This window comes from Coccinella septempunctata, chromosome 8 (genome assembly GCF_907165205.1).
Source record: "Coccinella septempunctata chromosome 8, icCocSept1.1, whole genome shotgun sequence".
Taxonomy (NCBI): domain Eukaryota; kingdom Metazoa; phylum Arthropoda; class Insecta; order Coleoptera; family Coccinellidae; genus Coccinella; species Coccinella septempunctata.
Genome location: NC_058196.1, coordinates 32,226,463 through 32,248,155, shown reverse-complemented (window position 1 = coordinate 32,248,155; position 21,693 = coordinate 32,226,463). Strand labels below are relative to the sequence as shown.

The 21,693-nt window shown below is 39.4% G+C and overlaps 1 protein-coding gene across 1 annotated transcript in view; it reads left to right on the top strand.

Moving 5' to 3' along the window:
- The first annotated feature begins 12,877 nt into the window (after nt 1–12,877).
- Nucleotides 12,878–21,693, top strand: part of LOC123318625 (ras-related and estrogen-regulated growth inhibitor-like protein) — a 43,374-nt gene continuing 34,558 nt past the window's right edge. Inside the window, exon 1 of the mRNA XM_044905298.1 lies at nt 12,878–13,255. Coding sequence (XP_044761233.1) covers nt 13,189–13,255 — 67 coding nt within the window. The 5' untranslated portion in view covers nt 12,878–13,188. The remainder of the gene's footprint in view (nt 13,256–21,693) is intronic.

Sequence of the window (21,693 nt, the reverse complement as noted above, 5' to 3'; positions counted from 1 at the left end):
AGATGTCAGTATTTGCTTCTGTGCTGTGAAGAACTTCTTGTTAATTCTTTTACAGGGTTGGGAAGAAATAGTATGGAAGCATTTCTTCGAGATATACCACTTTTGGTTTTACCTGAATATCCTCAACTTTTTTGATTTAGATGGGACATCTAGTACGAATGTTCCAACAGTAGATTCTTTGCCTGAATACGACTCTTTTTGAAAGATCCACAGATGGTGTAGTGTCACATATTTCCACAAATTCTGAGCAAAAATTTCCAGATACTTCGTACGTTGCTGTTATCTACAATCCAAACATCTGAGTTCTATCGAAGGAATTCTAAAAACCCTTCTCACACCACTTCGCCAATAATATTCCGTTCAGTAATTAGCAGTTTAACGTATTTCATTATCAGATCTCATCTTCAATCTGCTAATCGATTTTTTATTCCGGTTAATTACAGTCGGAGGAATTATATCTTGGCCTATTTTCGCGTATTCGCCACACCAAAGGTGTTGGAACAAGGCTTGCCAATATGGTAAGATCGGTTCGGAGAGATACTCGAGTATATCTGTAGGTTCGTTCGTGAGCGATCTTGATGTTATTGTTATTGGTAATAACTGGTTAGGCCAAATGGGTTCTTCTTAGGCTAATGGGATAAATAATTGCATATAGCATGTTTCTAATCATGCGTATTTCGACATACTTACGTTCTGAAGGGTACTCTTTTATCTATGAATCCTGAGATTCAGATCCCGATTCTGCATGTGCAATATCCTCAATTACTGTGAAATGACTTGTTCGTAGAATTACTTTTTGGCAGCAGCACCAACTCTGCTCTTTTTGGTGCCCCTAACTTTCTTCATTCTGTTCTTCCTTTCTTAACGTTGTTTGTTGTTTTTTCTCGTAGGTACAAACCACGTCTTGCTAATCTGTGCTTAGGTTCAAACTTTTCTGAGGAAACTAATATACACACGAAGATGTATTGATATTTCGTTAGCCAAGACCAGTTCCATGCATACAAAAATATTGCGTTACCATAGCAACGAACGATAACTCATTAGAAGTGTCAGTGTGAAGTTTGAGGTCAAAAAAGTAAACCAGAGTTACGCAATAAATTAAAAAAAAGAAGATGTCCACGGAAATTGAGAAAATCGAAAAATTGGAGTATTGTACCTGTATTTAAAAGGGTTAAGGGGTAAGCAGATTCACGAAGATATGGTTAATACCCTTGGTGATCAATGTCCTTCGTATGCGACCATGAAAAATTGGACTGCAAGCTTCAAAAGAGGTAAATTTTCCATTGAAGATGATGACCGATCGGGAAGGCCAGTTTCTGTGTCAGTTCCCGAAAATATCGATGCAGTTCATGACATGATTTTATCAGACCGTCGAAATGGGCTAAGACGGACATCTGAAGCACTGAATATTTCATACAAACGCGTTCCTCATATAGTTCACGTCAATTTGGACATGAGAGAAATTGCTGCAAAATGAATTCCCCAATGTTTGAATGTTGACCAAAAGCGTGCAAGGGTAGAAGCATTGCGTTCGATCTGTGCTCGATTTGAAAACGATGTAGACTTCTTAAACCGAATTGTTACTATGGATGAGGTTTGGGTACATTTCTACGATCCAGAAACGAAGCAACGATCGATGGAATGGCGACAAAAAATTCGTGAATTAGGGTTTGAATTACTAAAACACCCCCCTTTTTCACCAGATTCGGCTCTATCCGACTATCATCTCTTTCCTCAACAGAAAAAAGTTTAGAAGGTCGTAAATTTTCCTCCAACGAGGAGGTAATGAAAGCTGTGGAGGTCTGGTTTGCAGAGCAAGAAAAAATATTTTTTTTGAAAGGTCTAGAGACGTTGCAGGTTCGCTGTAACAAATGTATCTAGTTAAGAGGAGAATATGTTGAATAATAAACTATTTTGACATTAAAATTTTGTTTGGTTTAGTAGGCTAAGAATTTTTCAATATATCCTCAATATATATTTCAGCACCAGCCCTTGTCTTGGTTTCTGAACCTTCTGTCATTTGATAGTTTCTCGAATGCCCCCCCGGATTTTCCCGACTCGTTTGACAACTAGAATCAAGACTATCACCCATCATACATTAGGGACAGTAATCAGTCTCCAAAAGTTGCAGGTTTACAGGTTATAAGAGGAGGCGCCTCCAGTAAAATACCTCACAATAAGGTAAGAAATCGAAGATGACAGGGTCTCCTCTGTGTCTCTCCAGGAGCTTTCGCACCGACAGTCAAACTTACTTCCAATAGGGGAAGGACATGAAGATTTAATCTAAGGTTCAAATTCAACATTACTGGGTGGCGGTTTAAGTTTATTTTGCGAGATTATCATTGAGTCTGTGGCACATTTCTGATAAATTCTCTTTCTATGTCACTAGGTTTGAATTGCTGACGTAATTTTTCGATGTTTGCGGAACCTTTTGACTTGATGGAATTCAATCTGAACCGAGTGACCTTTCGACGAACTTTTCCACATCAATTCGGGTCACCATGCCCGAATCCCATTAGAACGCATCCGTAACAAATGACAGCTGGTCCGAGGCAACGTTAATTGATCCTCGTCATTAAGATACAAAGAAAAATACACTCGACTCTCTAAGCGTCCACCGAAAACCAATAAAAGAGATAATTTCCCCAAGTCCTCATCTCGTCACGTCCTTCTACACCAAATCCAATAATTCAGCGGCGTACCAATTATCGCGGAGTTCTTGCATAACTCCCGTTCCTCACCAATAACCATTTTTCTTATCACGGTGCCTCTAATCGGAAAGGCAAAGCGGCCAAGCCATAAACTTGATTTATGGGAACCATCTCGGCCCATTCATTGCCACGCACGATGCCCATGGTGGATCGTAAAATCTCCGAGTCGCGCGGCCTGCGTTCACCTGCTAGGCGCAATCGTAAAAATTTGCACTTTCGCGGAGCGGTGATAGAAAAAAAATTTAGGCCCTTGACCTCCGCGCCGTGTCGAATGCGAGTGATGCGTTTTGGTCGCTGCCGGTGTCCTTGGTTGCCCGGAGATGAGTCTTGGGGTGTTGCTGGCTGCCTCCTCGGTGATATACTTTAATGATTTCTCGGACTTTTCTCGTCGGGAAAAAGTCGATTTACTTTGTTGGGTTCTTTTGTGAGCCCCTCTGAACGATGGGACGATAATTATGCATCGTAATTGAATAGTCTCGTTGTTGCTTCAGCAGTATGAGAGAGTTTCGAAGAAAAAGCTGCGTACCCTTTCTTTTTTGCCAAGCGTGGAGAATTACACAATGGTCGTTGATGTTCTTCACCCAGGACAGCCCTGGGTTAAGAAAACCGATGTTAGGGAGGTGTACAAAGTCGCAGCTGATGTAATTTTCGTTTTTGGATTCGGTGGTGGTAAATCCACTGAATTTGCATTGATGCACGAGGATATATTGAAAAATTCTTAGCCTACTATAGAACCAAACAAAATTTCAATGTCAAAATATTTTATTACTCAACATATTCTCCTCTTAATTGGATACATTTATTAGAGCGAACCTGCAACGTCTCTAGACCTTTCAAAAACAATGTTTCTTCTTGCTCTGCAAACCAGACCTCCACAGCTTTTATTACCTCCTCGTTGTTACCTTTTTTTCAGTTGAGGAAAGAGATGATAGTCAGATGGAGCCAAATCTGGTGAATAAGGGGGGTGTTTTAGTAATTCAAACCCTAAATCACGAATTTTTTACATGGCAACATGAGATTCGTGTTCAAGAGCGTTGTCCTGCAAAAACAAAACACCTTTGGATAGCTTCCCGCGTCTTTTCTCTTTAATTTATTCCCGTAGAGTGGTCAGTAATGTCGACTATTGATCTCCGGTTATTGTTCTACCCTTATCCACAAAATCAATCATGATTACTCCATGGCAATCCCAAAAAACTGAAACAAGAACTTTTGCAGCAGATTTTTGGACATTCCTTCGGTCTTGGAGAACCAGAGTGTCGCCATTCCATCGATCGTTGCTTCGTTTCTGGATCGTAGAAACGTACCCAAGCCTCATCCATAGTAATAATTCGGTTTAAGAAGTCTATATCGTTTTCAAATCGAGCACAGATCGAACGCGATGCTTCTACCCTTGCACGCTTTTGGTCAACATTCAAACATTTGAGGATCCATTTTGCAGCAATTTTTCTCATGTCCAAATTGACGTCAACTATATGATGAACGCGTTCGTATGAAATATTCAGTGCTTCAGATATCCGTTTTAGCCCAATTCGACGGTCTGATAAAATCATGTCATGAACTGCATCGATATTTTCGGGGACTGACACAGAAACTGGCCTTTCCGATCGGTCATCATCTTCAATGGAAAATTTACCTCTTTTGAAGCTTACAGTCCAATTTTTCACGGTCGCATACGAAGGACATTGATCACCAAGGGTATTAAGCATATCTTCGTAAATCTGCTCACCTCTTAACCCTTTTAAATTCAGGTACTTGATGATGGCTCGATACTCCAATTTTTCGATTTTCACAATTTCGGAGGACACCCAGTTTCTGGAAAAGGAAGAAAGCAAAACAGTTTCCTTAGGAAGCCCAGGATGAGAATAGGCTTATCAGAGTGTAGATTCTCTGGGGAATAATTGGAAACTCCTGTTCACTTGGTTACAGAAAGCCTCACCATTGGAAGCCTGCGCAAGGAAAGTCTTGGACGGAAACATTATAGGAGGAATGAGTACCTCTTGAATCCCTCTCAGATACTGGAATTCATTGAAACTCTGGAGCTAGAAGGCAAGATGTAGAGGGCGCAGTTTTGAGAAGAGCTGTGTAGGGAGGCACAAGAGACTTTGACCCTTACTAAACTATAAATTGAAACTGAGAGGTGACTTCTTCCTTTGAGACTACTCTAAAGATTAGGTCTTTAAACCACGTTCACATATCTTGCCACAACCACCGCCATTTTGTTCATAGTCCTTCGAAACTTGTCATTCGACTGTGACGCACCACGTATCATGTTTTCCATGCCACTTTTGGCGTTGACACTCTCTGATGAGGGGCACAGTAACCTTAAGGTAGCAGCGAAATAAACTAAACTATGGCTACATCTTCCGAGTTGTAATATTCGATGCAAATCGTCCATCAGAAGATGGTTATCCGGTTACATCCTAGCATATTCATATTATTAATGAATAAATAAGATTCATTACCATTCGACACTCCCGTAATTACCGACGAGCAAGAATACGAAATTTTTTCCACATACCGCGAATGCCCTCTGTCGGCGGCGCCTGCAAGTCGCGCCGACTACATCCGTCCAAGAAAATAACAAACCGGGTCTTTGTTTACGCGATCCGTCTTCGCCGGAACGCAGGCCGATTTTTTCGCTAAGGGGTACGGGTCCGGACGTCGAGACGGTCTAACGTCTCGGATGGTTACTTCCAATTTCTGGCAGGCTAGGAGGTTGGGGAGATATTTGGACGATCGTATAGACGAGAGAAGTGGTTGGTTGTAGTATCGCTGTTAGACGACGATGGTACCGAGCGTTGTTGTAATGAAGCCCTAGGAACGTCTGCGCTAGCGGTATGCATCGTGCAAATAGCTCATTACGACGATGGGACTGAGGAAGCTTGGCAGACGCGTCAGGCTCCTAGGAGGATCTCGTTTAAGTTGACTCCTTTCGGTTCGATCAGTATTCCGTACAAATCAGATTGTAACACTCGGTAATGGCCACATATTTGACCATTTCGTGCCCCCCTATAACTGTCAAGAAAGTACCATTCAACAAGAGATTGATTACTCGTCAAAAGTTGAGGAATTTGGGGGTAGTTTTTGTTTTTCCTTCAGAAAAACCGAATTTCCTCTTGGAATAATGTACATGAGGAGTTTCCTCGGGCTGTGGTGGAGACAGGTAGGTGAGGAAGGGCTCTATGTGTTCCTTAGGGTCTGCAGTTATCATTAGGCACCATGATTTGCATCGGGATGCAACTAACCGTTCTGTGATCGCCATTTCGAAATTTCTGTCCGAAATCGAAACTTGGGCTCTCCATCTTTAGGAAACAGGTAGTAAACGATGATGATTAGGACGTGGACAACCCAGAAAGGAAAGAACACCTGAAAATGTGCAGATGTGCGATCTACGCAAGGCATACCGTAGCTTTGGGAATGTCAGACCGATCACTGAGGAGGATTCTAGATGAGAATGTGGACTGCAGTTACAAAGTCCGACTTTCATTAGCAGTTTTGAGAAAGATATTCCTAGAACTACTGGTCTCACTGAGAGGTGACGTGTCAGAGAAGCCTGGTCCTCTCTAAACAAATAATCTCATCAGCAAACCTACTTAGTGATGTTATGATAAAGAATGTGAGCATTGAGAAGAAATTTAACACGATGCTGTGTGAATGGAAGAATGAGAAAAGTAATACACCACCCAAAATTTTAAAGTTAATACCATTAAATGGTGCACAGATGGTTCAAAACCACGATAGTAGAAGGCCCTGGCATAAACAGGACAAGCACCAAGTGTAAACTATCCTTAGGCTCCTGCTCGAGTATTTTCACACAGAAATACTCGCAATCGAAAGATGCGTAGACATAAACCTGGAAAGAAACCATCAAGGATGACGTAATGATCCATTCTGATAGTAAAGCAGCACTCAAAGCACTGAACTGAACTACGTCAACGACTCAAAGCTGACATGGGAGTACCTAAGGGAACTTAATAAGAATAACAGGGTCTCTTTAGTCTTGGTTCCAGGTAACTCTGGAATCAAAGGAAACGAGGAAGCCAATACATCGCCAGAAAGGAAGCTCAAACGCCACTTACTGGTCCAGAGAGGTTCCTGGAGATGTAGGAAACCAAGAGAGAATCTTCCAGGTATGAATTCCAGAAAGTTCCTTCGGAATTTTGAAACTGCACAAGAAGTGTTTGGATCTCGCCTCTCATTGGCTTCTTCACAGGACCTTGTCGCCTTAAGAAGCATTCGATGAGAATGGCCTATCAGAAAACGACGAGTGTAGATTCTGTGGGGAATAGGAGGCTACTCCTATTCACCTGGCTACAGAATACTTCGCCAAGCTTGCGTAAGGAATGTCTTGGACGAGGAAATTATAGGAGCAATGTGGACTTAGCTTCCTTCTCAGATACTGGAGTTTATTAGGAGCTGGAGGGCCAGTTGTAGATGGCGCAGTTTTGAGAACAGCTCTAATGGGAGGCATAATAGACCTGGAGGTCGCAGTGGAATGAGGCATCTGGGACTTCTTCCTTTGAGGCTACCCCAAAGATTAAGTCTTCAAACAAAGCCCACATATCTTGCCACAACCACCGCCATTTTGTTCGTAGTCCCTGGAAACGTATCATTCGGCTCTGAGGCACGTATTCTGTTTTTTTGTTTTTTGTCGTTCGGCGTTGCCAAGTCAGCAGGGTATTTCTGGATGATCGCGCAGGAACGGAGTCCTTTAAACGTGGCCAGCGCATAGACACATCGCCGGCTGGCACCTCGGAGTCCGGCATACGATTAGGCCCCGGCTTACTCCGGGTGGTTGCGGGATTTTAGCAGATAAGGTCGCATGTCGAGCCGGAGAGAATTATACGACCAGATCCTGCCGATTTCGGAACGTATCCGAGAATTAGCGTCGCGGTACCGAGCCATTATTTTCGTGCCTATATTTGGCGACGGGGTTCAATTATCGACTTATTGAAGAGGAGCAGAGATATCGGAAGACAGGCCGATGGTAGCGAGAATTTTCGTTGTCTCTCGAAGATCGGGTCGCTGACTTGGCCCTCTCTGGCGTGAAACACCAGATACATCCGTCAATTTCCCAGTACTGAAGGTCGGATCCGTTGCTACATGACCTAAGACGGCCAAGTCCCTCGCTTCGTCCCTTTCATGAACCCTGTTTTCGTTTCAGAGTGAACCGGTAGCGTCAAATTTGGCAACCAGTTACAAAACGTAAGCATAGGATATATTTTTTCCAAGATGTCGTTAGTTAAATAAAGCCACTGTTATTCGCGCATAGTCGTTATTTCTAAAGAATAATTTTATCATTTTCACCCTTTATATGGGTGATGAAAACTCACCTTTTGAAACACCCTACGTAGTCATTTTGTCGTCAAAAATCCAGTCTTCCTATGGCATATGATAACATTTTTAGTGTCACTCAGTGTAAGCCCTAAAAAAATAGAAATAAATCGATACCAATTATAATATGGAAGACGAAAAATTCCAGAAGGTTACGTGTTCAATCGAACGCATGAACCCGCTGTGAACCAAACGATAAATCATCAATAGGTCATCAGTCAGGCGTAAAAATCAAACATCGGGTAACATCTCCATCCTTTGTATCTCCTTTCCATACCGTTCCCGGTAATGCAACTTGGTCGCGTACGTCGAGGGAATTCGTATACAGAAATAAAAACAACAATACACGGAGAAAGTTCTTCTTCAAAGCCGTGTTTTAACCTCTTTCGCGTCCAATAAAAGTTATTATCCTATTAATCTCTTTATGTGGTAACATTGTAGGTAAGACGTTATAAAATATAGATTACCCATATTTGGCCGTCCATACGTCTTATACACGTATCATTTCGTGATTTTATATCACCTTTTGGACTCTAAATTTCCTTCGTTTCAATTTGGTGGCGTTTATGGGCCATAAGACGGTTGGATGTACCATTAGATTTATCTTCTATTTGCATATTGATCATTGACTTGCCGGATGTCAACCAGAGGGCATCTTTGTATCGATTTTTCGACGAAAGAACTGGTTTTCAGCTAAGGTTAGTCTCCATATTCAATAGAGTATTTTCCAAATTTCGTTTTATCCATTCACTACTACTGGTACCCAAAGAAAATTATTAAATTTGTTTCACGATCTCATTTGGGAAGATATCCATTTGTTCACTTTCATATCGGTTATCTCACACTCCTTTTATGGACTCTACTACTACTAATTATGATTTAATTTCCATGTTGATCATTCTTGTTACTTAGATGATGCTGAATCATCAGTTTTTTTCGAAGTTACTGGGTCATTATAGTCCATAGAGGGCCTTGCCTCAATTTGTTCTAGTTAGAAATGGCTTAGGTCATCTCATGCTTGATGATGACGTTCAGATTGAAAAGATGAAGGAGCCTGTGAGTTCACAGGTTTTTCCAGGAAAATGGTAGGAAAATGACAAACCCTCTGGTGATTGTTCTAAAGCTGAACACTGAGAGATCTGAAAATGTCTTGAGATTTTTCAGCATTTTTCAGAATACTGAAGTCAGTAAATCAGAGACAGCATGGCAATGCTAATCCTAAGTTTTTACGAGAAAATTCTGATGACAAAACTCTCTTTGGTTTACAATTTGGATGCCCGTTTTCACCAACGATACCTAAATTTTAAGGGATACCTAAACCAATTTAAGTGACCCTTAGCTAAAGAAGCAATCCATTCTGATCTAACTTCTGCTTGGTGAAGATTCTGCCAAGAATTTTGTTTGTACTTCATCATCGAATAAATTCGAGACATTACTCCAAGAAATCCACTTCCACCATCTATTTTTAGATAGCTCACATAATCCAGTGTTATGTAGTAGTAAATGTGTAGAGTGAAGTACTATTATGTATTCTATAAAAGCTCACTTGAATTTCTGTTATCATAATTTACCGGATTTCAAAACCAGATACTTAACAGCGTAGTTTTTCTCGAAATAAATATTTTTAACGTCAAACTACGATGACAGGTCAAGGTCACTAGCTCAGATTCTCATCTTTTCGAAATAGAATAGAATAGAATAGAATAGAATACATCTTTATTTCTAAATACTACAAATAGTAGAAAGAAATAGTGTCAAATAACAAAATAAATCAAATATTAAATTCTTCCATATTATATGGTTCTAATTCCACCAATAATTTATACAGTGCCTTCTTGAAATTTTTCAATTCAGATTCTCTCCTGATGTGATTGGGTAATCTATTGAATATCTTCAGACAAGAATAGTGGCAATTTTTCTCTGTTACAGTGAGGTGATGTTTGGGATATATTGTTGAAATGTGTTACGAAATACATTCCTTTTTAATTATTACAGAGAATCAATGTATATGGAGCACAGGACATTGAAATATTTCAATATATAAAAAGGAATTTGTTTGAAAGACATAAAAAACCATGACGTCTGTCACTTCGTAGCCAAATTTCGTAGCTACGAACACTTAGCCATCCCCTTGCTAAGTATTCCTTAACAAAGTATACCTTTGTTCTATAAAAACGATTTTATATTAAACACAGAGTTAGGTTAGGTTAGGAACTCCCTTAAGCTAAGGAATACTTAGGTAGGGGCTTGTTTAGGGATCGCTCGACAAGAGACTTGCCCTGCATAATGACCCACGTGATTTATCAGCGTGGGATTTCCCCTCAGACATATCATACAATGTATGTCCTCCCTTCGCTCGTGAAAAAAAAAAAATCACAGCCAAGCATGTTCGTCTACGAAACTCCCATGGACGCTCAGAGCATGCGAGATTACACCACGACTCGACTGTCGTTTCGTGGATGCGCCTAGACGACACAGTAAAAAAAAAACCGAAGAGGAATTGAGCCCAAATAGGGAAAGGAACTGGAACAATAAGATGACAGGATATAGCGTGCCCAATAAAGCCGTATAGTGGCTTCTGCTCGGGCGATTTAACGAGGCGTAACTCAAGATGGTACGTGAACGAATTTGAAGGGTTTCAGGAGGCCTTCTCAGCGATGACCAAAATCGTAGAGTCATCCGTGCGCGCCATATACGGGGTGTCCAAGGAGGGATATTTACGTTTCGATGATTATATCGGGTAAGGAATTTATTATTGTTCTCTTCGGAGGCTGGATTCCATTCGCTGGGAGATGTTCGGATGTTGTTTGACATTTATTTTCCCAATTTTTCCGGACATCTGAATCCTGTCAAGTTTTGGAACTAGCATTAGGGTCTGGACTAACGTTTCGAAGGTTCAAGCTGAGTTCCATACCAATCGTACGCCTATAACTCTGAAACCATCGGACGTATTCTTTGATATAAGATTTCAAACAAATCATGTATTCTCAGTGAGAAAAATAAGCGTAATAGATTGAATATAGGTCAGGGGATCTTGGGGGGTAATGCTAGAAGTGGAATCGACTGGTGATGGTGAGATTTGTGTGGCAGTGAAGGATCTAGTCGATCTAAGTCTACTCCGGTGTTAACCTCATCAACATATTTCTGAGAGAAATAAATCAATTATTCTGACTGTTCTTAGGAAAATTGAACTACCTGTGGCATCTCGAAACGTAGACGATACCCTACTATTTTGCAAGTGCTCAGAAGTGTTATCTTCTCACTGAGAGAGTTGGAAAGAACGAAGGTTTCTACTGTCTTTGTTCCACTTGCTGGCAATGACAAGGCAGTCTGGCACCAGGTGATCTAGCCTATCATCCTTTCGCCCACAGAATTTCCACCTGTCTGTTTCTGCTAGACCTATCTTCATCAAGTGTTTTCTGAGGCATCAACGCCTTATGAAAATCCAGGAAGGAGGTGCAGCATATAAGGATACTGTTAGATCTAACAGTGTTGAGGTTCCCAAGGGACTTTTATGAGTTTTCCAGTCCAGAAAGATGCCTCCAGAGTAATACTTCATCGGTTGTTTTCTTCCTCTGAAACTCTTTCATGTAGGTGCATTTTCCTATGCCACAAAAAGGTTCTGGGACATCTGTTTTGTCTGTGAAGTGGATTAAGGAGGGTAAAGAAACCACAAAACAGAATGACACTTAATGTTAAGTTTAGAAGCGTAATTGACATAAATTGGCTAGCTTCTTTTCTTAACGGGAGTCAAGTCTAATCTCGGTTTATATCCTTGATGAACCTGGCCCTTAATAGTATTTCTCTCGAGGATTTGAGGATTGTTCTTCCTTTCCCAATCTTCCTTTCTACCTAGCGGCATCTCGTAACGTAGACGATACCCTACTATTTTGCAAGTTATCAGAAGTGTTATTTTCTCACTGAGAGAGTTGGAAAGAACGAAGGTTTCTACTGTCTTTGCTCCACTTGCTGGCAATGACAAGGCAGTCTGGCACCAGTTGATCTAGCCTATCATCCTTTTCCCCACAGTATTTGCACCTGTCTGTTTCTGCTAGACCTACCTTCATCAAGTGTTTTCTGAGCCGTCAACGCCTTATGAAAATCCAGGAAGGAGGTGCAGCATATAAGGATACTGTTAGATCTAACAGTTTTGAGGTTCCCAAGGGACTTTTATGAGTTTTCCAGTCCAGAAAGATGCCTCCAGAGTAATACTTCATGGGTTGTTTCCTTCATCTGAAACTCTTTCATGTAGGTGCATTTTCCTATGCCACAAAAAGGTTCTGGGACATCTGTTTTGTCTGTGAAGTGGATTAAGGAGGGTAAAGAAACCACAAAACAGAGTGACACTTAATGTTAAGTTTAGAAGCGTAATTGACATAAATTGGCTAGCTTCTTTTCTTAACGGGAGTCAAGTCTAATCTTGGTTTATATCCTTGATGAACCTGGCCCTTAATAGTATTTCTCTTGAGGATTGGAGGATTGTTCCTCCTGTCCAAATCTTCCTTTCTACCTAGCGAATCTCCTCTAAGAAATTCGGCCACAAATAACCCTCATCAACATTACAATCACGGAACGGCGGTCCCTTGTGGTCCTTCGAGCCGGATTACAATCGAAGCTAGGCCCGTAAATCGCAGCTCCACATCGCCGAATCAGCTGACCGTCCCAGTTAGCGTCATTACAATCGCGTCGTCCTGGAAATTTCGTACCGACCGATAAATCAAGTCGTACCAATTAGCGTCGGATCTTCCTGCTACCGCCTTGCCGCGGAAGGAGTACCCACCTCGGCACCGGGTCCATGTCCACCTTTAGTAACCTTCCTATCCTCGGCCGGTCGCCTCGGCAGAGAGTACCGCAGCATTCGCATCCGATATACCTCGTCAGCCAGTCGCCGACCGCCAGGCACGCGAAAGTGATTGCAGTACTTCGTCTCTCGTTCCTTCGGACACGCAGAAACGTGCCGATTTCCGGAAAAAACACGCCCGTTTTCGGCCCGACCGAGACGGCGGTCCCTTGTGGTCCTTCGAGCCGGATGCGCGCGACAAAGGTCCGCGGGTAATTGTTGTCGCGATCCGGCTGTCGTCGTCGTCGACACAGATATGTTGACCGGTGATTTAAAGGCGAGAGGTTCAAGAAATCCGAAGGAATGACTACATCCACGGGGCCGAAGATCAGAGTGGTTGTTTTGGGCAGTGGCAAGGTTGGAAAATCCGGTGAGTTGCTTTTGCCGTTCGAAGAGACGTCTTTTTGTCGCTTATGTTTGTAAACAAATCGGTTCCGGTGATTTAACAAGTAGGCTGTGGAGTTTTGAAGGTGGATATTCTGTGAATCTTTACTTTGATCACTTCGTACCCTCGAAATGAAAATGTGATCATATGAAAGGGCACTCCAACGTCCTTCAGGCCTACACTGGGTTGTATCTCGAAAATCATAGAATATTTCTTCTATAATTCCGAAACTGTTAAATAGATTCCGATGATTTTTCGCGAGCTTATTGTCTCAGAGACACTCCAACGAATCCAAAAGAGAAAATCAAGAAAATGGGATTGTTTACTAGATTCATTAAGTGGATTGTAAGAGATTACACTGTTTATAAAATAAGCTGAAATATTTCATATCGAAGGGCATCAAGCACTGCAAAACTTGATGCTTTCCTCGAAGAAAAAGAAAAAAAAATGGTAACTTCTACAAGTTACCAAAAACTATTATATAAAATAAAAAAAAACAAAAGCAGAAAAATATTACATAATAAAATAAATTCTATATGTCAGATCGAGTGTCAGATTGACCTAAAATTCACAACTCAATTCAAAAAAGATTTAGAAACTGTATGTATAACACTATAACCATTCAGAAATGTATGTGGAATATTTGAAAGAACTGGTAACCATTGAATAGGTGAAGATATAATGGTTCCAGTAATAATTCTCATAGAAAGATTTATCTGTGTATCAATTTTTTCCACATGGGCACTATTAACCCAAACGGGGCAACAATATTCAGCAGCAGAAAAACCCAAAGCTAGGGCGAAGTGTAGCTGCATGAGTACCCCTTGAACTACCAGCTAATTTGTGCAGGATATGATTCCTAGTTTTTAACTTCAGACGCAAATTTTCCAAATGGGCTTTGAAATTCAGCGAGGACTCCAGCTTAACTTCTAGATATTCTGGATTGAAGTTATGTGAAATAACGTAAACTACGCTCAATTTTCGATGATTATTTAAAGGGCAATACGAAACCTCGGTTTTATTTGGGTTAGGACGCAAACGCCACTCGAAAAAGTCATTCCTCGAAATTTCTAAATCTATTGACAGATTATTCTCGATACATCTAAAATCAGAATGAAGAAATTCGAGGACAATCATCAGTGGATATAAATTTCTCAGAAGAAGTAGTTGGGATATTACACAGATACAAATTGAAAAGAAGAGGTGCCAAAACTGATCCTTGTGGAAGACCGTTATTCAAGGTTTTCAAGTTACTACTATTATATTTATCATCAACAGAAACACTAAACCTTCTATCTAGCATGTTTTCTAGTAAGAAACCATCTTTCCACACTTTTTTTTCTTCAAGAACTTATAATACCTGAAATGATTGACTGATATCAATGATATTTAGGACGAATAAGGTGTTAATAAATACGATGAATCTAAAAGATCGTTCCTCAGCGCTTGTTTCGATGATAAGATATAAGAAACATCAATTTTTTTCTTGAATCTTCCTATATGGCATGTATCCTCTTGTAGGATTTTTGTTTAACGTATCAACAGTCAACAGTTTTCATAATTTCTTGATGAAAATGCTCCCGAAATTATTTCCATACTGAAGCTGCAAAAATTGATACTTATAGTTTCGTTGCTTAGTCCACAGTTGAAGTCACCAGATATTTCATCCAAATAATGACTTATCGTCGAATATAACATATTTGTAAATTGTAAACTGCAATCCTAGATACTCATTTATTCAGGAACGTTTAAGGAGGTAGTTTTTCTTCTTATTCTAGGGTTAAAAGATTTATGATTGATCTTTGATCTTTATTTCTGTTTTTTTTTGTCTGAATCACTATTTATTTTCCATTGTTCAATTCTTTTTTATGTTTAGTTTCGCATACTTTTGATTTTTTTTTGTATTTTGAGCTTATATAGGCTTTGCCTCAGCTCTAAACATTATTGTTATAATAATAATAACAATAATAATTCTTGAAGAACTATCGAGAACAACAGTAAATAAATACAAGAATCAACATTTAGCCGTCCAATGAAAACCAAAGTGGGAAAATTTTAATGAAACTAAAGTGACCACGTTGTCACACTCCACGAGATGGTCGATAACAGAAAGACATCGTCCCAGAGTGCAAGAAACAATACCATCTCCTCGAAAATAACTCCACCTCCCGGATCCTGTTCCGTCCATAACCGTGGACGCATTGTGGATGTCACCCAAATTCTTCTCAGTGAAATTAATGCACGTATATCTTTCGCAATGCCATAATTAATTGCAAACGTGAAAATGTTTCACTTACAAACATAAACCTTCCATCTGAACATTCGGCAATCGACGCTTATTTATCTGACGATGAGAGGATTCGAAAGTGGATTTTTTCTGTTGCGGGAGCAAATTTTGAAAGCATTAAGTTATACGTGGCTTGTAAGCCATCCATCAGATAGAGTGAAATTGTATTGATGACGTCTGCATGTGGTGTGGAAATTCTATTCGATTATTTCGAAGTGAATACTTATTATGATCCACTTCCTCCTCTCTTCAACAGAAAAGTCAGAGGTACTCTGGGTTTTGTATCCCAGAAACTATTAAAATTCGAAAAAATGTTCAAGACCTCGTTTAGACGCCAAGTACTGGTAACAACCTTGAAAAAATAATCATGAAGGTGGCTTAAAATCAAAGGTGCGAATAAACTTTTCTACGAAGATGTATTGATATCTAGTTAGCCTAAACCAGTTAGCAACGAACAATAACTCATTAGAAGTTTCATTGTGTGAAGTTTGAGGTCAAAAAAGTAAACTAGAGCTACGTAATAAATCAAAAGATAGAAGATGTCCACCGAAATTGTGAAAATCGAAAAATTGGAGTATCGAGCCATCATCAAGTACCTGTATTTAAAAGGGTTAAGAGGTACGCAGATTTACGAAGATATGCTTAATACCCTTGGTGGTCAATGTCCTTCGTATGCGACCGTGAAAAATTGGACTGCAAGCTTCAAAAGAGGTACCGTAAAATGGGGTTACTTTGAACGGTTTTTTGTTTTGAATCTATATATCTCCAGTAAGGCAGTGAATGAAAAATTCCAAAAAAATATATGTTACGGGCGTCAGTTCGTCCTTTCTAATGACAAAAAAATGAGATCTCAAAACGATCAATAACATTTTTTTTTTTAATTAATTTGTGGCTGTTCAAAGTAACCCCGCAGTCGGGGTTACTTTGAAAGCATATAATGAAACCATGCAATTTCAATGTAACTCCACAGATAAGGTTTCTTTGAACACTTCAAAACTAGAAACTTCTTGTTTTCGAAAGAAAAAAAAATTTATTCAACAGAAATACACAATTTACATAAAACGAGGACGCTTCACGCAAAGACTTCTGTTTTGATTTTATTTCACTTAGAGCTTTCTCTAAGGTGTAAAGTTGGCTTATTTTCTTGCTCCAATTGTTCTTTTATAAGAGCGGACCATTTTCAGCAAGATAATAATAGAGCTGGGGCTTCATTGATCACGTGCTAGGGCTTCATTGAACACGGTTCAAAGTAACCCCGAAAACGATGTCTAACCTCATTGTTGTAATAAAAAATTCATACAAAAAAAGTAAGTTGAAATATTTCAAATTGTTTCAATATAGCTCTGCTATGAAAATGTATTGTTGTAGCAAATATATTTTGTGAACATTTAGTGTGAATACTTACGGCTGCAGCAACAGAAGTTTGCACACCTTTTCGAACGTTACTTTTTTAGATTAGAAATGAAATGCCGAGATTGCCTACTTCATAGAAATAAGTTTCATACCAGTGTTGACATACCATTCTTAAATGTGTGACGAATTGAGTGGTGAAAACTAGATGTCGCTAAACCTAATGATTATTTCAATATGAGTCAATATAACGAAATTTATTTTTTGTTCAAAGTAGCCACGTGGTTCAAAGTAACCCCGTTTTACGGTAAATTTTCCATTGAAGATGATGACCGATCGGGAAGGCCAGTTTCTGTGTCAGTCCCCGAAAATATCCATGCAGTTCATAACATGATTTTATCAGACCGTCGAATTGGGCTAAGACGGATATCTGAAGCACTGAATATTTCATACGAAAGCGTTCGTAATATAGTTCACGTCAATTTGGACATGAGAAAAATTGCTACAAAATGGATCCCCAAATGTTTGAATGTTGACCAAAAGCGTGCAAGGGTAGAAGCATCGCTTTCGATCTGTGCTCGATTTGAAAACGATGTAGACTTCTTAAAACGAATCGTTACTATGGATGAGACTTGGGTACATTTCTACGATCCAGAAACAAAGCAGCAATGGATGGAATGGTGACACTCTGGTTTTCCAAGACCTAAGAAGTTTCGTGTCCAAAAATCTGCTGGAAAAGTTCTTGCTTCAGTTTTTTGGGATTGCCATGGAGTAATCATGATTGATTTTTTGGATAAGGGTAGAACAATAACCGGAGATTACTATTCGTCATTACTGACTACTCTACTGGAAAAAATTTAAGAGAAAAGACGCGGAAAGCCATCCAAAGGTGTTTTGTTTTTGCAGGACAACGCCCCTGCACACAAATTTCATGTTGCCTTGCGAAAAATTCGTGATTTAGGGTTTGAATTACTAGAACACCCCTCCTTATTCACCAGATTTGACTCCATCCTACTATCACCTCTTTCCCCAACTGAAAAAAAGTTTGAAAGGTCGTAAATTTTTTTCCAACGAGGAGGTTATAAAAGCTGGGGAGGTCTGGTTTGCAGAGCATTGTTTTTGAAAGGTCTAGAGACGTTGCAGGTTCGCTGTAATAACTGTATCCAATTAAGAGGAGAATATGTTGAGTAATAAAATATTTTGACATTGAAATTTTGTTTGTACTAGTACTAGTTACTTTGTACCAGTGAAACTGTATAAGATTGAGCTCGCGTTATGTCAAAAGCTATAACGGGCGAAATTAATGACAAAACAGAAGAATCCTCAGTCTTAAGTGCGCAAATTCTACTTAAATTGTCGCGTCTCCACACTCGTGGACACGGAAATGACAATAAATACCAATTGTACACGATCATTAATTAAGTTAATATGGCCGCCATGTTATCCAACCATGATTTAGTGTACCTCATAATGTTATGTAGTTTATTGCTCTCTGAATGCGTACTCTGCTCGAATAAAATAAACTGTTTACCACCTACTCTCCCCATAGACTGTAGATCGCGAAAAATGATGGGAAATTAATGGTCATCTATGTGAATTATACGATCTTTGTGGTATGACTTTTACGTCACCGTTAAAGGTGACCACTCGTACCGTTGAACAATGGATGGAAACGCAGTGTGATTTCGGAATGCTCATCCTTTATCGTTAGCGTGTGTTCAATCAGCTCTTTGTCACCTAGTCACCTAGGTGACTAGGTTATTTCTTCTCGTACCCATTTAGCCTATAATTTTTATGTAAAAAATGAATGTACCTATTTCCTCTGATGGCTCAAACGTTGCCAAACACAGAAGAGTGAAAACAAAATGCCTCTCAGGATAACAAGCTGAATCTATGACTAAAGAGGATATACTTAATCTTTTCTGAGACGCTACACATCAGTAATGTGGCGAATCGCTTGAATTAAAGAAGAAGAAGAAGAATCATGTACACATTTGGATTGAATCGTTGAGATATAACAGCCTGTATCTTTCCAATCGAGCAGATTTGGAGAAAATGGTAGAGGAAACAGTGTTTTCTTTGACTTCAGGATCATTTTGTTGATGTAGATGTACAAGTCAAAGACTCACCCTGAATTTTTCGCGTCACTTCTGATGGCGCAGAGCCAACAACTCTCTACGACCGATCTAAAAACAAGATCGTATTTCCTCACACACACACTTCGTGGGTGTTCCCATCAGCGAATTTTTGATATCGCCACGAGTGCTTAGAAAGCTATATAGATTTGAATAATCCCTTGATGCCGATATCATAATAAATTAATCAAACTATATATGCCCCTTCACTACACAAGATCCGCGACTTTCCTCGTTTGACCAATTAAGGAATATCTGCGATATCGGGATTTTATATCGGTCGAGATAGTGGTCTGATTGAAATTTAACAATAATTATAGGGTATCTTGGAGTTTTGGCCCCGGCCCGATAGACTCGTCGAAAACGATCATTGTTATCTGATATATTGGAATACGTTTTTTTAGACGTTAAACGGGGATTAATTTATTGACTGTTGAAGCGAGGAACGTTAACAGTTAAGGAGATAGCATCTGTTTATCGGGACTACGAACATTGGTTCGATGTTGAACTAGGTAAAGACTACTTGACGTTTGCAACAACTGCGTGCATTATACTATACTCCATTCGCATTTATTTTAGCAGTCGGTTGGCCTTGAAATAATTTTCTCAAGTTTTTGTTACTAGAACGGAGTAAGGTTGGCACTCATGGAATGTCGTTAATGTCATAACGCCGTTGCCACAACTGATATCAATTTTTATTACGAAAATGCCGAAAGTGATTGAAAAAAGAGACAGGGTTTCAGGAAGTGCTATTTAGAATTCAGGTCCGCTCATTCAAATAGTTATACCCTGATATTCTAAAATCTACAATACGTCAGACAGTAGCAAACATATTCAATGTAAGAATTTATATAATGTTTCATCTAAAAGACTTATATTTCAGCTGAATATTTCCACAATCAGAAAGATTGTGAATGAAGAGGATGACAAAGAATTTCCTTCTATTGGGAGACCCAAAAAAGTGGTGGCATTTGAGAATTTTATGTTTGAGTGAATTAATGCGAAAAGTTTACTACAGGATTTTCGATTAATGTCATCGTAGAATAAGTTCCCTAAAATTGATTTTTCTATTTTTCATTTGACTTGTCCCATACATTGTAAATGTCTTGAGGTACCAATTAAATACCTTATTATTATTATTATACCAATGTATTGAGATGAACGGCCACAAATACGCGCCAGTTGTCCTTTTAATTGTTCATTCATGTGAAATTTTTGTTCAAAGGCGAAGTTCATCTTGACTTGAAACTTCCTTTAATTCCTTTTACTTATATATCGATGCAAGATGATTTTTATTAATTCCTTCGGGAGGTACTAATTCCCAACCACTGAATCATATGCATTCCATCTTCGGATTAATATTTTTGAAATCTACAACTGATGTAACGTATTCAAACTTTAGCCAAAGAAGATAACGTACATTAACTCTTCTCAAGCTAGTGCATATTATGATATTACACTGAACTCTTGTATATTCCATGCAAATAACTGGATCTGGTATGCCTTCAATCAGTTCGTATAAACTTCAATTTCATTCGTCACATATTTTCCGAAGAGATTCGACATTGCGATAAAATACGTAATAACAGAAACTTTTACTTGGAACGGACAACATAGCGCTGATTCAAAACCCAAAAATGTTTTGACAAGCGTCATAACCCCACATTTTCGTACTATACAGAGTGAAATATGTCCAATTTCCATGGCCAACCGAGTGCTTAAATAAAAGTGAATGGAGTATAGTATCTAACTTGGAGAGCTCGATTAGTATTTTGAATTTCGCTTTTTTCGATGTTGATCCCTATTCGAAATCAAGGGGTTGTGCTCACCACCGGAAAAGTTGTTCCCTCTCGAATCAGAAATGGACTGATTCGAGAGATTTTCCACATTTTCATTTCAAAGTGAGCCAATCGAGGTGTTAATTCTTCGTTGGACCACCCTGTTCGTCATCAAAGCTCCATCATTCGAATTAATGGACCAAAAGTCCGAACCTCACTCGAAATCGATTGAAAATTTAACTAAACGATCTATAATTCCACTCAATGGTATTTCAACCACGCGTCTCCATTTTTATTACCAATGATAATCACCTTCGATCCGTTCGTAACGCGTTAAAAACCAATAGAAGAACGTGGTCACGTACCGAAAATTCCCGAGACCGATCACATCAATTTGCAGATCATAGATATCAGAGTACGAATACCTATAATCTGATCGGGTACGAAATTGGGCGTGAAAATTTTTAGAAAGCTAATTCGCAGATCGCAAAAAATACTTCCGTGAAAATCGAATTAAACGAATTGATTGATTCCTAATTTCGAATCGACCATTCGAATGAATTATGGTTTTGACAGATCGAGACGTGGTTACGGCGTTGATACGCGATAAATCATCGGACGTATCGAACTACAGGATACGTTTTTTATTTCGTAACATTCGGTGATCGATCTTTCTCCGATTTCAATCCTTCGTATGATAATTAGCAGCCTTAGAAAAAAATGAGGACTTATGGAACGGTTCTGCCATCTCGAGTAAAACTCAAATTAAGGAAAAAGATGCGTTTTGAGGACGCCCGTCCCAGCACTTCAAACATCCATGCTCCTAATTTCCCGAATGACCCGTTGCTCAGAAATTCCTTCAGATAATTTTGT